The sequence below is a fragment of the Epinephelus fuscoguttatus genome, linkage group LG7, assembly GCF_011397635.1.
Source record: "Epinephelus fuscoguttatus linkage group LG7, E.fuscoguttatus.final_Chr_v1".
NCBI classification, from domain to species: domain Eukaryota; kingdom Metazoa; phylum Chordata; class Actinopteri; order Perciformes; family Serranidae; genus Epinephelus; species Epinephelus fuscoguttatus.
Window position 1 is genome coordinate 20,493,292 of NC_064758.1, and position 13,111 is coordinate 20,506,402.

A 13,111-nucleotide genomic window follows, 5' to 3' on the forward strand; every position below is an offset into this window, starting at 1 on the left:
TTACTTTTTGTTGCAGCAGTGACGGAGCGTCCTCGCAGGTATTATTATAGTTTCATCTCATCTTATATGATCTCACTCTCTGGCTTCTTGGCTGGCACATTTTTCTCTCTGAGCTTTTCCAGCTCTCCCTCTCTGGCTACATTACCGCAGGACTCGGGGAACAGGCAGGCGGTGAGTCCAGGACGGGCAAATCTTCATAAATCCTTCCACAGTGGCTACCCCTCTTCAGACTCCACTGTACAATATCTGTCTTCATCTAAGAGTGCACAGGCCCAGCCACCTGCTTTTCCTCTGTTCACCCCCTCCCTCCACGCTTTGTGAACTTAATAAAAGCTGCCATTAAGCAGCGCTTCATCTGTTTGGGCCCTAATCTGCCTTATAGGCGTCATGTGACCACATATGCAGTGCACACCTGTCGTGTGTGTGTTCCCAGCCCCGACTGTCGCCTCTCCACGCTGCTCACTCTCTCACTCAACCTGTTCCTGGCACATCAACCCACTGCATGTCAGAGATGGCCGCCACGCACACACTGTTGGCTCTTCTAATATAAACGACCTGGTGTTGTGTTTTGTAAAAAGGTAGAAAGCATGTTGAAGGATGTGTCGTGCTCTTCGTTGACATTCAAAAAGACATCGACACTGAGAACAGGCCTAAAGTCGTTCAATATGTTTTTTATTTCACTGAGTGAAAAGCTCAATCTTTGCATAAGACATGCAGAAACAGAAGAAAACATAAATATAGCACAATGAAGATGAACAGCACTGTATCCAAGTGGAAATAAGCAGTACGACAAGAATGAATAGTAGCGCTGAGGGAAACAAATTCAAGTAGTGACTTTTTTTAAAAAATTGCTTCATTGTCTACTTTTCATATAAAATGTCTCATGAGTCTCGCCAAATTGAACGCAAACGGGAGATGGCTTTTAGTCCAAAAGTGCAATATATTTTACAAAGTCTAAAATGTTGCTGTGTTGATCCACTGCGCTGCAGTAAGCACGAGGCTTTCGTATTACATTTCTCCCAGCAGTGGAAATACATCTCAGTTTATTTCCCCCCCACTTTTTTTATACCATCCTTTTTACTCTGTTAATTAAAACAGTAAAATGATCTGTCGTTTCGGCAGCAGCCTATGCAGGATTTGGAGGTCGTTTCCGTCTGGTTTTTGTGTAATATAATTTTCATGTTTATTCTTTTTTTTTTTCTGGTAGATTATATACAGGATGCCAGCTGGCTGACAGATGGTGATGCCTTTACCCGAATTTTTTTTCTCCTTTTTTTTTTCCTTAAAAAAAAAACAACAAAAAAAAAAACATCACAAGGAAGAGAAGGAGGAAGGACAGGAACAGCTGTAGACGAAGGGACAGAGAGAACCAGCACACTGGCCACTGGGTGACATGAGGGAGTGGGAGGAGAACCCAGCACATGGCTCAAGGCAAAAAAAAAAAAAAAAAACCTAAAAAAATAAATGTGCCCTGTTAACACTGAACAAGACACAGAGAGCCATCTTGTTAGCAGTAGCAGGCCTCTAAATCTCCCTAATGGTCCTCAGCTCTGATCTCTGTTCTCGCACCAGAATGTCAAGCATGAACAACAGGCGACCCCAACAACAAATATTGTTGATTTCTCTACCTGCATGAATGCAGATGTTTTTTTTTGTTTGTTTGTGTCTTTTCTTCAAATTCTGCGGCAGAAAAGTGTCCCAGTCGGATTAAAAGCAGAACAAAAGCAGGGAAAAGGCGCACAAGGTCATGAAATATGAATCGAAGCTCTGAGCAGCTGGGACGGAGCCACAGGTCTGTGTTCTTACAGCCCTGGACTATCTGTCTCTCACAGGGGGAGACACACACACACGCGCACACACACACTTCAGTAGTGTCACTGACAGATAGAAAAAAGAGACAGACAGATCGCCGCTGTGACCTTTTGCCCCGCTGTCGTCCAGCAGCACCTTTCCCCTCCACACGTGGCCCAAAATGTCCTCAGGCTGAAACACTATCAATCACTACATGTGTGTCGTTATAATAATTATAGTTTCTTTATTTTCAACTTTTTACAAATCCTGCTATATTACATCCTCACACACACACACACACACACACACACGCACATAAACTGAATTCAAGTGCACAATGTCTCCCAGCCCCTACAGTTATCTGATGAGAAAACAAAACAAACGCTGTGACGCCTCCCGAGTCCCAGGAGACGTTTCAGTCTGTGAACGAGGCATGCCCACAGCAAAGTAAATATAAACCAAGAATTTCAATTAATGAGGGAAAAAACAAACAAAAAAAAACAAAAGCACACACATGGAAAATGACAGTGAATAAAACGAGTCGTTAAATAAAACAGAAACATTGATGAATGAATTCAAATCAGTGTATTTTAGTTTGAGCTTCTGACATAGTTTGGAAAAAGAAAAAAATATATATACTGCAAACATCATAACGGAATCTGCCAATGCTACAGTATCAACAACTTTTTCCAAAAAAAAAAAAAAAAAAAATCTGGGGTAATTAAAAAATGCACACAAGCAAACTATGATGAGGCTATTTGAATTTTTAACTTTTTATTATTCATTTCTCCTCTTAACGGTTTTCTTTTTAAAGGAAGCTGTTCATCAAAGAGCATTTTGTTCATATATAGTTATTTTTTACAGCGGAAAATACTGTACAACCTTTTTTTTTCTTCTCAAAACAATATCTGGAGGAATATCATCTACACACATTATTATTCCCTATATTATGATCGTTTATTTCCAATGCCAAGCTCAGGAGATAATTCATGATCAGTGTGTCCACGTCTCGGTCGTACATATTCGCTCGATATAAACCAGAGGGTGGCTTTGACAGATTTATAATTTAGCACTACAGTAAGTGAGCATTGCCATGAACTTATTAAGAATTCATTTAAAATCACAGTCCGTATTAGTGTTTCTCATCAGGGCGCCGTTTCTTTTTTTTTCTTCTGGCGCACCCGTTTCCTTTTTTTTTTTCTCAAACTGTCGAATCACAGAAGCAAAAATAAAAACCAGTCTTTAAATAAATCACAGAACAACAGTTCTTTGTCACACTAACATCTATTTGTGCATTAAAGCAAAAGTGAACTAAAACAACATCTTTAAAGCAAAATTCCCTGTTAAAAGATATATATCAGATTTTTTTTTTCAGACGGTAAAAATGAACCTAAAAAGTGCAATAACACCCTAGAAATTTTCTCATTGGAAGGTCACATAAATATTAAATAAAAACCGTTAAACAACAGGAGCTCAACCACAGCCATAGTGAATGGAAACAAAATGCCGTTGAGACATTTTCGGTCTGTAAATTTTCAACATAAAACACACTCCCTGACGCTTCCTCTCTGTCTGTCGTCCCCCCCTCTCCTCGCTCTCTGCATCTGAGTGACTCATCGTTTCCTCTGGTCAGTCTGACACCCCCCCATCTCCAACCCCATCCCCCTCCCACCCCCCCGCCACATCCTGACTCTCCGGCCGTTAATCACGACCTCGCCTGCTTACAGATCGATATGCTTCTGACTAACAACACAACAAAACGACATTGTAATGCAAAGATGCAAATGGTAACAAAAATATTTTTAAATATGCTTATGAGTTATCTATCGTAATCATCATGGTCAGCTAATATAAAAGTGCACTATCCACACACAAACTTGATTCCTCCGCAGGGGTGGGGGTGGGGTAAAATTACAAGGGCTGAGCTTGGTTTTGGTGCTAGTCGAACATTTCTAGCAGAATGTCAGAGAACTGTCGGGAGCGGCGGCCTGCTGGACGCCCCCACTGACCAAGTATTTACTGGTCAACTCCACATGTCATTGAGAACAAAGAAAAACATCTGAGAGAGATGGGAACAAGCAAAATGTGACTCCATGTTCTCTCAGTGTCTCATATTAATAATAATAATAATAATAATAATAATATTAATACAGAAAAAAAGATCAAATGTTTGAACGCATCCTGTTTCCCCTTAGTGATTCACGTCCCTTTTACTATGTATCCACGGCCCTGCAGTTCATGTCGCCTGTGCCAGCAATTTCCTTTTGTATATCATCGTTCACACACACACACTTACATATATAGTTATATAGAGAGATTTGTTTTTGTTTTTCTGACGTTTTTTTTTTCTTTTTTCCATTTTTTTATCCACACACAAAAAAGTGAAAAAAATGAAAATAAATTAAAGTCAAACATGCACGCACACACAAAAAGACTGATGTGTAGTAAAATGCTTTACATTGCTGCCCCGTGTGTAAACCAGGGCCTAATTCTGTGTGTCTCCGTTCATATTTTTTTAATGCATAATTGAATTAATAATGTTGGTCATCTTGTAAACATCATAATAAATCATTTCGGGCCGTCATTTTTCTCCACGCTGTTGTTGTTGTTTTGTTGTTGTCGTCTGAAGTCTCTAAACATGATAAATGAGGCCACTTTCATTTTTGTTTGTTCATAGTACACAGAGTATTTCTTCAGTTCCTACAGTCACTGGGAGTTTTTTTTTATTTTATGGGTCAACGTCTTGATTTTCCAGTCGGGAAGTATCAGTGTGGTTAACGGAAGCATCAAAGCTCTCGCCATTGTCCTTCTCGCCGTCAGGCTCCGCCATCGAATCATCATTTGAGTCAGTGTTGAGCTCCTCCTCTGCCTCCTCCTCTTCCTCCTCCTCTTCTTCTTCCTCCTCCTCCTCTGCGTGCGCCTCCTCCTCTGGTGACAGGTCATCTTCAGCCTCTCCGGATGTTCCCGTGGTGTCGTCCTGGGCTGCCGACAGACCCAGCGGGGGCGTGGGGTTGTGGGCGGGTCCCGCCGCCTCGTGGTGCATTTTCTTGCTGAGGTCCAGTGAGTCGCTGAGGCCCAGACCGGCTGCGTTCTTCAGGAAGAACAGGGAGCTGCTGGTGTCGGTGCCCAGGTTGAGGGAGCCATCCAGGCTGATGGAGGACGGCGGGTACAGGTGGTTGTACTCGGACCCGATGCCGCCTGTTGGGTAGACCATGGAGGGCGCGCTGCTGTTAATGCTGCGTGACAAACCGTGGAGGCCGCTAGGTGAAGAAGTAGAATGACCCATGGAGGCTGGAGGGACCGCAGACACACTTCCTCCAAGGTGGTGCACCTGTTCCTGTTTGGGCGACACAGACGGCAGCTCGCCCCGCTCCTGCTTCTCGTGCTTTCTCTTGTGGGAGTCCATCTGGGACATGCCCACCACCGTGTGCTTACACTCTGGGAAGGTGCAGTGGAAGTGCGAGCACTTGAGCTTATATTTGCAGTCGTGAACCTCACAATCGACACTGGAGCTGAACTGGCAGAAGCCAGCGGCGCTGATCACATCTTGCTTGCCGTGGTGCTTGCGGTGGGCCGTCACCTTGGTGCTGTCGGTGCAGCGGAAGCCGCAGCGTAGACAGTGGAAGTGGGTGCTGTTGCCTGAAAACTGGCAGTCGGTGAAGTTGCAGCTGAGTGAGGATTTGAAGCGCTTGAAGTCGTCCAGGACCAGGTTGTCCACGCGGTCGTGGTGCTGCGCGTGCTTGTACATGTGGGTGCGGCCGCAGAACTTGTAGCCGCAGTTCTCACGTGTGCAGTGGTAGTGGGTCACTTTGAGAGAAAACTGGCAGCCTGAGTCCTTGCAGTTCTCGTAGAGGTCATAGCGCCGGAAGCCCTCCAGCATCATCCCCTCATCTAGCATCTTGCGCGATGATGCGGTCTTGCGGCGCTTGCCGTATGGCGACATGTCCTCGATGATCCAGAAGCGCTTCTTTGCACCAGTGGCTGTGGGAATGGAGATGGTGTTGCCTGCAAGAAGGAAGGAAGCCCATTAAACAATAATCACTTGGTTCACAAAGTAAAAGCCACAAACTACAAGCAAATTACATTGCGAGGGCGTCCTGGTTGAAACTCTAATGTGCGACCTTACTCAGCCAGAAGTGGTTCACAGCTGAGTAAGCACAGAGAGCCACAAATTTTTTTATTCCTAATTCCCAGAATGATTAAAGGAGGGGGAAAATGATAGATTGACTTTGGAACATGACACTTTTACAGGGTGTCTCCAGCCTCCAAACAGAGGCGGAGCTGCGGGTCTTAACCGACCCTCTTATCTCCTTGTTGTTTTATGAGGGGCACCCACCTTTTGCTACACCCTGGGGTCACTGCTAATGATGTGATCCCTGTTCTGCAAGACAGGAAGCAGTGGGCCTCGATAAAACTTGAGGCGTGATTAAAATAAGAGGCTGCTGATGTAGCCTTGTTAATGGAAACTAAACAAGGCCCAGGTTTCACTACAGGTGCCAAATTTACTGCTCTAACTCTAAATCTCGGTAAGACTAAAAGTGAAAAGGCGCAAAGGTGTAGGTGAGGTGTTATAAACATTTGCTCAGTTGCTGTACCCACTCAGTAAGCATGCACATTTCTATATGTTTTCTTTGTTGCATGCTGAAAAGCCCCTTTTACTTCCCCGTCTTTCACAACAATACTGCAGACAAATGCTGGATCACACAGTTAAATACTGCACAGGACTCAATTGAGAGTGACAGCTGCAGTGTTGGTTTGCGCCGGGGATAAGTACCTGCAGCATCCTGCACTATAGGGACGTCATTTTTAACCGGAGACGGAGTGGCAATGATGGGGCTGAAAGCTGGTGTGTTGGTTGGCATGACAACACTCCGAGTGGCTCCCAGAGAGGCGCTGAGCAGAGAGTATGACAGACAGGATGGAGAGAGGAGGTATGGGAGTGAGGAGAGAGGAGGTCGGAGGAGAGCGGGAGACAGGGATGGGGCCTGGGACTGGAAGCCAGGCTGAGGAGCAGAGAGAGGAGGAGGTGGTGGTGGCGGTGGAGGAGGAGGGGAAGAAGGAGGTGCGTTTTGGGTAGCGCTAGTGTCAGCAGGGGTGGTAGGAGCAGAAGTGGTGGCGGGGCAGCCTTGTCCTGGAGAGACAGGTTGACCGGAGAAGGTGAAGGACAGACAAGAGGGGAAGAAACACACAGAGGGGGCACACAAAAACAAGGGCCAAAGCACACACACACACGCACGCGCACACACACACACACACACACACACACACACACACACACACACAGAGGGATGGGAGGTAAAAAGGGAAAGATAAAAGATAAGAGAATGATACAAAATGAGGCCCATTCAAGACAAGTAACCCAAACACCAGCCAAAACAACAATGATGAGAGTAGTGGATAATATTGGCAACACATGGAGAAATGTGAAAATCAGGCAGGCTCAGATTTAGAAAAAAAAGCAGAGGAGAATCCATTTATTCAGTAAGTTTGAGGGAAAGGAGGCAGTTTCTCCTTTCCTCTCCTTTCTCCCACAATTCAACCTACTAAAAGTGCTAAAGTAGACATAAAGCCACAGGGATGATCTCTGGCCAAAGGAAAATGTAATAAGCTACATACAGTGCAATAACTCAAACCACTGATGTACAAAATGGATGTTTTATGAGGATGACCAGGCAAACTGCAAAAGACCTTGTCCACGACTCAGAGCATAAGAATACAGCATTGTCATCAACCTCATACATTATGACTGATGTGTCATTATGTTATTGATTGTAAGTCAAACTACTAAATCATGAAACACATGATTGAAGAATGAAATGACAAGTAGCTGGTTTTCTGGGTAAGGTGGATGAACTGAGTGGAGCATGATGTATGATGCTGAATGTCAGAGTATTCACCTTTTAGTCTAAGCTACATCAAAGCTCTACATGCTGACACGTTAGACACCCGTCAGGTATTCTTTACATATTCTCACCTGCTGGGGAGCCATCGTGGCCTACAGGCGTGCTGGTGCAGCTCCGGTCCTGGTTGGAGGACTCGGAGGAGAGGCCCAAGGGGCTGCCCCCTCCTCCCATGTAGTCCATGTAATCATCGGTCTCATCCATGAGGCCGGTGGAGAAGCCGGAGTTAACACCATGATGGGTCCCTACAGGCCCGGGCATCATGCCGGATCCATCTGCCCTCTGACCGAGCGGCATCACCTGGAAAACAAGTAACCTTAGTTGGGTATGTTTACATGCACACTAATGATCCACCATTATTCCGAATATGAAAATATCCCAAATTTGATAGGTGTCATGGAAACAGCTTATTCCATTTGGATATTCCAAATTAGGCTTTATTTCGATTGTAGCATTTTCCGATTATTATTCAAGTTTTATTAGCATTCTTTGTAGCGATGTGCAAAAATTAACAAACACATTTTTCGGAATGACTCTTCTTAGTGTCTGGTATGTACCAGCCCAGCCTGTCCAACGTCCAAGTGCTCATAGATACCCAGCTTTTCCAGAGTCGAGACATCTGCCAGCCAAAGCCAATGGTTCGTTCACATGCTCCTTAGATGGTTATTTTTCCGACTTTGGTGTGTTCATGAGCTTTAAGTTGGAATGTGGAAACAACGTAGATGCTACAAAGAGGATTTGTTGTATTTTATTGTGCAGAGCAGAAATCGGAAACTCATTTTTTGATATTGTTCTGACACCACATAAATGCAGTGCAATGCTGTGGATGTAACTGAGATGTCTGCTACATCCCCTCAAAGAGCAACAGATCGTTGGACAGTGAAAATATTGTATCATCACGTTGAGTTTACATAGCCTACTCACGTACATGTGGGATGCCGAATCAATGCAATAAAATAAAAATTTTATCTTTATTAATGTAAACTTATACATGAGGACTGGTGATGCATTGAAGAGAAGTTTTGTGGGGTGGTCGGCTGTAGCTGTCCAACGTGTGTACTATAAGGGAGTTCCATGCAGAAGCTGACACCATATCTCGCAAAAAAAAATTCAAAACTTGAAGAGTCTGAAATATTTACATGTATGAATTTGAAGGAGCCGATGCTGTGACAAGAATCCGTCTGCCTTCAGTACATTCAGAATATGTGTCTTAGTTAGGGTTTTTACTACAGTTTGTGACACACGGCCTCTTGCCTGTTTACGGTTAGCTCTACGTTGTCATTATGAAAGGCTTGGGTATCAGCAGGTTTTTGGAGGTGCAAATATCGAAACGCCAACGATATCACAAAGGTGGTTAAAGGTATGAAACAACAAGGCTGTGTTCACACTGTTGAACAAGTCGGCCACCAGTTGAAACTTAAAAAAAAACAAAAAAAACCCTGGCACTCCAGTTTTGCATATTTTGACCGTAAATGACATGTCAGGACACATTAGTTGGAGTTTGCAAATATTACTGGAATATTCATTTTCATTTACCATGTAAACAGGAACAGGAACATTGTCTTTTTCAGGGGGCAAAAACTGGAATATTCTGTGCTTGTAAACGTTAGTGTAAAGGGACATCTAAAAACAAACATAGGTAATGTGTCATTAATGCAGGTGTTGGCTCCTGGCATCAGACCAAGTATTTCTGAAGACGTCAAAAGTCTGAAAGAATGAACGTCGTACTTCTGTCATTATATGAAGGCTTCAAAGTGAAAAAAACAAACTGAACTAGAAGATTGACATGTTTAAATCTATTTACGGGACGGGACAAACCGCAGAGGTTACAGTAGGTCGGGAAATCAAGTACGCTCCACAGTGAAAAAATTCATCAAAAGAATGTCATGAGTGATTTGTCACTGACTGGTATGACAGGATGTGAGCGATACTCTCCTTTTTACAACCAATGAACTAGTTTCTCTTTTTCCAGAATGTGACTCATAGATCAGGAGGCACAATAAACAAAAACGACAAAACCAACCAAACGAGGTACATATGTCACGTAGACTTTGGACACCAGCAAACATGTAGAAATCTGAGAGATTATCTGTTAGACGTTTTGCAGTGAAGCACTCCAGTTAAGAAGCTCATTGTCTTTTTCTTTTCACTTTCTATCAACACATTTACAGAGCAGTGCTTGTTGGAAGACAACCCCCTTTTTTTTCTTTTTTTAAATTTTTATCATCTTCGTGCAGCAGAAACCACCACAGCCGTATGTGTTTGTGAGAACAACAACTTCCTTTGAAGACAAAAAAACTATGAAAAACACTAGATCTTATCTTACAATGGGTTCATCATTTAACATCTCAGTAAAAGGGTGTGTGAGGTACTTAATGTTGTTGGAATTCATTTCAATAAACTACTCAACACCTGCTTTATTTCACGAAGGTGTTCAGCCCATATTCCCAGATAATTACCCTTTTCATTATGGCATGTGTCATATGTCACAGTTTGTGTGTTTGTACCTGGGATGGGACTCTATCAAAGTTCTTCCCCAGCATCCGCCTCATGTGTTTGCGTGCGTGTGAGGTCATCTGGTGTTTGAGCAGGAAAGAGAACTGGCAACCCTCGCGGATGCAGTGGAAGTGGCTGTTGACTTGGTTATATTTACAACCTGTAAGAGAGAAACCAGTTTTCAAAGTCTGCATTTGCAGATCAGTTCATCTTCGGCTCATTGTGAGACGTCTGAGATCAGCTACTGCGCTAAATGCAATATCATCAGTGTGACGGTGTTGTGATTAGATCAAACACAAAGTGAAATATTTTTAGGTTTTTTTAATTTCATGATATGGCTCCGACAAAAGAGGGATCGGTTTCAAAGTGTTTGGGAGTGTACATGTAGGAGGAATATTAGATCACTCCGGTGTCACACTGAGCAAGTCAAGGCTTCTGTGCACTAAACCTGTGGAGCTCTTTTATTACACTGACATGCTTTATTCAATTAGGAATTTACATAAATAAATTCTCATTTTCTGTGGGCCAATAATGCACACACCCCTGCAAACCAAAGTAAATATACAATTATTACCATATTAAATTCATTTTTCAAAGTATCTCCATTGTCATTTTTCCTTTTGTTCTCCATTGTGCTGCTGTCTGCTTCATATTCTTCTGTTCTTTTCTAGTGTTTTAACCGGTCTAGCTCTAATTGCTTTATGATTTCAAATTAAATGAATGTTCCGTTTTGTGCCTGTTAATCAAATACCATTATATAAAAGCAGGCAGAAATAATTGAAAGAGTAACATGCTGGGCAGGTGCTAGCATGCCAGTAACCATGGCACCCGGTTTAAGAGCACAACACGTCTGTGTCATCAAATAGCTTTTGCATACACAATGTTTGAAACACGCAAAGTTGAGCAAATAACAGTAACCCCCGTGACATGGAGGGCCTTTTGTGAGACACAAACCAGGTAACATCATCAGCGGTGTTCAGTTTAATGTTGCTGCCATGGATACTGGCAACCCATCAATTCTTTATGACTGGAGTGCTAGCGATGGTAATCCTTTCTGTTTTTTCCCCCAGCCCAAACAATACAGTTGGCAGATCAGGCTGGGGACAAAAAACAGCTGTTTAGGGCCTGTTTTTGTTTGCTTTGTCTCTGCGTTCTGAAAAGCTTGTGTAACCGCCTGAAAAAAACAGATCACTTTTAATTCATTTCTGTGTGATGGCAGCGGTGGCTGTGAGGCGCAGCTTCAGAACACAAACAGGCTAAACCAGACAAGCCGGATAATTAACAAACACAAACCTAATTGCTCATTTCTGACAGGGGCAAAAGGAAGAAGAAAACAACCTGGATGTGATTGCCCCCTTTGACGTTATTGCTCATATAGTACAGGCAAGACTACCTTTGGGACTTGAGGTGCCATTGTGAATATGCAAAACACAGCAACAAAACCTTTGAGGCAGACTTGTTTCATGCCTCTTAAACAACTCACACAGCACGACACTGTGTTTGCCAACACTGGTCTCTCTCCCTCTGTAAACACAGAGAATATCCTCTTGCAACAGCCACCAAAAATCAATCTACATCTTTCTCAATATAACACCTTTAATCCACATAATCGCTCCTGGTAGAATATTATTAAAGGCTGGAGGCTGACATGGCAGACAAAAAGAGAGAGCAGCCCAAAACGTATTCTATACTGGCATTATATCAAAAGTAGTTTTTCTTACCCAGCCTCCCACACTCCTCCCTCTTGGTGAAATATTTGAAGCCATTGGCCGCGCGGCGTTCCGCCTTCTCGTGCTTCTTGACGTGCCACGGCAGCTTAGTGGTGATGTTAGTGACAAAGAAGCAGCCAGGCCGCAGACAGTGATAGTGGCCCCTCATTCTGAACTCGCAGTGCTGCAGAACAAACACATCATTTAACAATTTCACGAGTCATACAAGGTGAGTGTTTAAAAGCCAAAGGAGTTGATTAATATTTTTTGATCTCTCTTTGCGTGCCAGGTTAAAGTGAACACTATACACATTTTCTCCTAAAAACAATCACATCCCACATTTCTAAGCACGATGACTTTTTTTCCAGGCTTCCCACAAACACCCCTCCTTTCTAACATGTCTGTACACCACCATCTGTTTGTGAGGCCCAGATCCCAAAGGACTGGGCCAAATAAGATCTGCTCCGTTCAGGAGATGGAGACTAAGGGGAGGAGGAGGAGGGGAGGAGGAGGGAGGAGGGAGGAGGGAGTGGGGGGACTTTTTGTGAGAGGGGTGATTTTCGACACATTAATGAATTCATTTAAACGGTTTTCCAAATACGGGCTCATGAGAGCAGGCAGGGGCTGCCATTTAGGTTTCATTTGCGAAGCATTCCCCTGATTTTTGCCCTATTCCAGACAGCCTTGTTTACTGTGCAAGTGACAATGATTTATTGGGTAATATCAGCTAAATTGGCCTTTTCTGAGAGGAGAATGCGGCAGTCAAAATGACATCATTGACATATAAACAGGCATTACTGGGGTGAGTCGACTGTCTTTTTCAGCAGAGATGGAAGACAGGGAGCGGCGGTTGTGAAAGCCTTGAGTCAAATAACCTCAAATACTGGTCTAATAGATAGCATACTTCATGCTTAGAAAACTCGGGGAGATGACAGTAGGTGATTCAGCTCCTGGCTGAGTTATCAAACCGCACTCACCTGGTTGGGACAGAGACACTGGAGAGAGTAGTAGGAGAACTGGTCACGGACGTTGACCAGGTTGTTGTTGGGGTTGATGTGGTCCAAACAGTGGGACTCGGCCTTGCCAGACGTCTTACACACGTACTTGCAGTTCCCAAACAAGCAGTGGAAGTGGAACTTGTTTGCGTACTTACAGTCAGTAGCCAAACAGGGATCACTGGATGAATGAAAATTCAGTTAAATAAACACATGGTCA

At 43.5% G+C, this 13,111-nt stretch overlaps 1 protein-coding gene across 2 annotated transcripts in view; it reads right to left on the minus strand.

The window, feature by feature from the left end:
- Window positions 1–651: 651 nt before the first annotated feature.
- Window positions 652–13,111, minus strand: part of casz1 (castor zinc finger 1) — an 80,552-nt gene continuing 68,092 nt past the window's right edge. For both annotated transcript variants that reach the window (XM_049580499.1, XM_049580498.1), the window contains exons 14-19: window positions 12,874–13,072; window positions 11,909–12,080; window positions 10,199–10,347; window positions 7,766–7,991; window positions 6,566–6,922; window positions 652–5,796 (exon numbers count right to left, since the gene is read on the minus strand). In XM_049580499.1, the coding sequence (XP_049436456.1) occupies window positions 4,520–5,796; window positions 6,566–6,922; window positions 7,766–7,991; window positions 10,199–10,347; window positions 11,909–12,080; window positions 12,874–13,072 (2,380 nt within the window). In that variant the 3' untranslated portion in view covers window positions 652–4,519. The remainder of the gene's footprint in view (window positions 5,797–6,565; window positions 6,923–7,765; window positions 7,992–10,198; window positions 10,348–11,908; window positions 12,081–12,873; window positions 13,073–13,111) is intronic.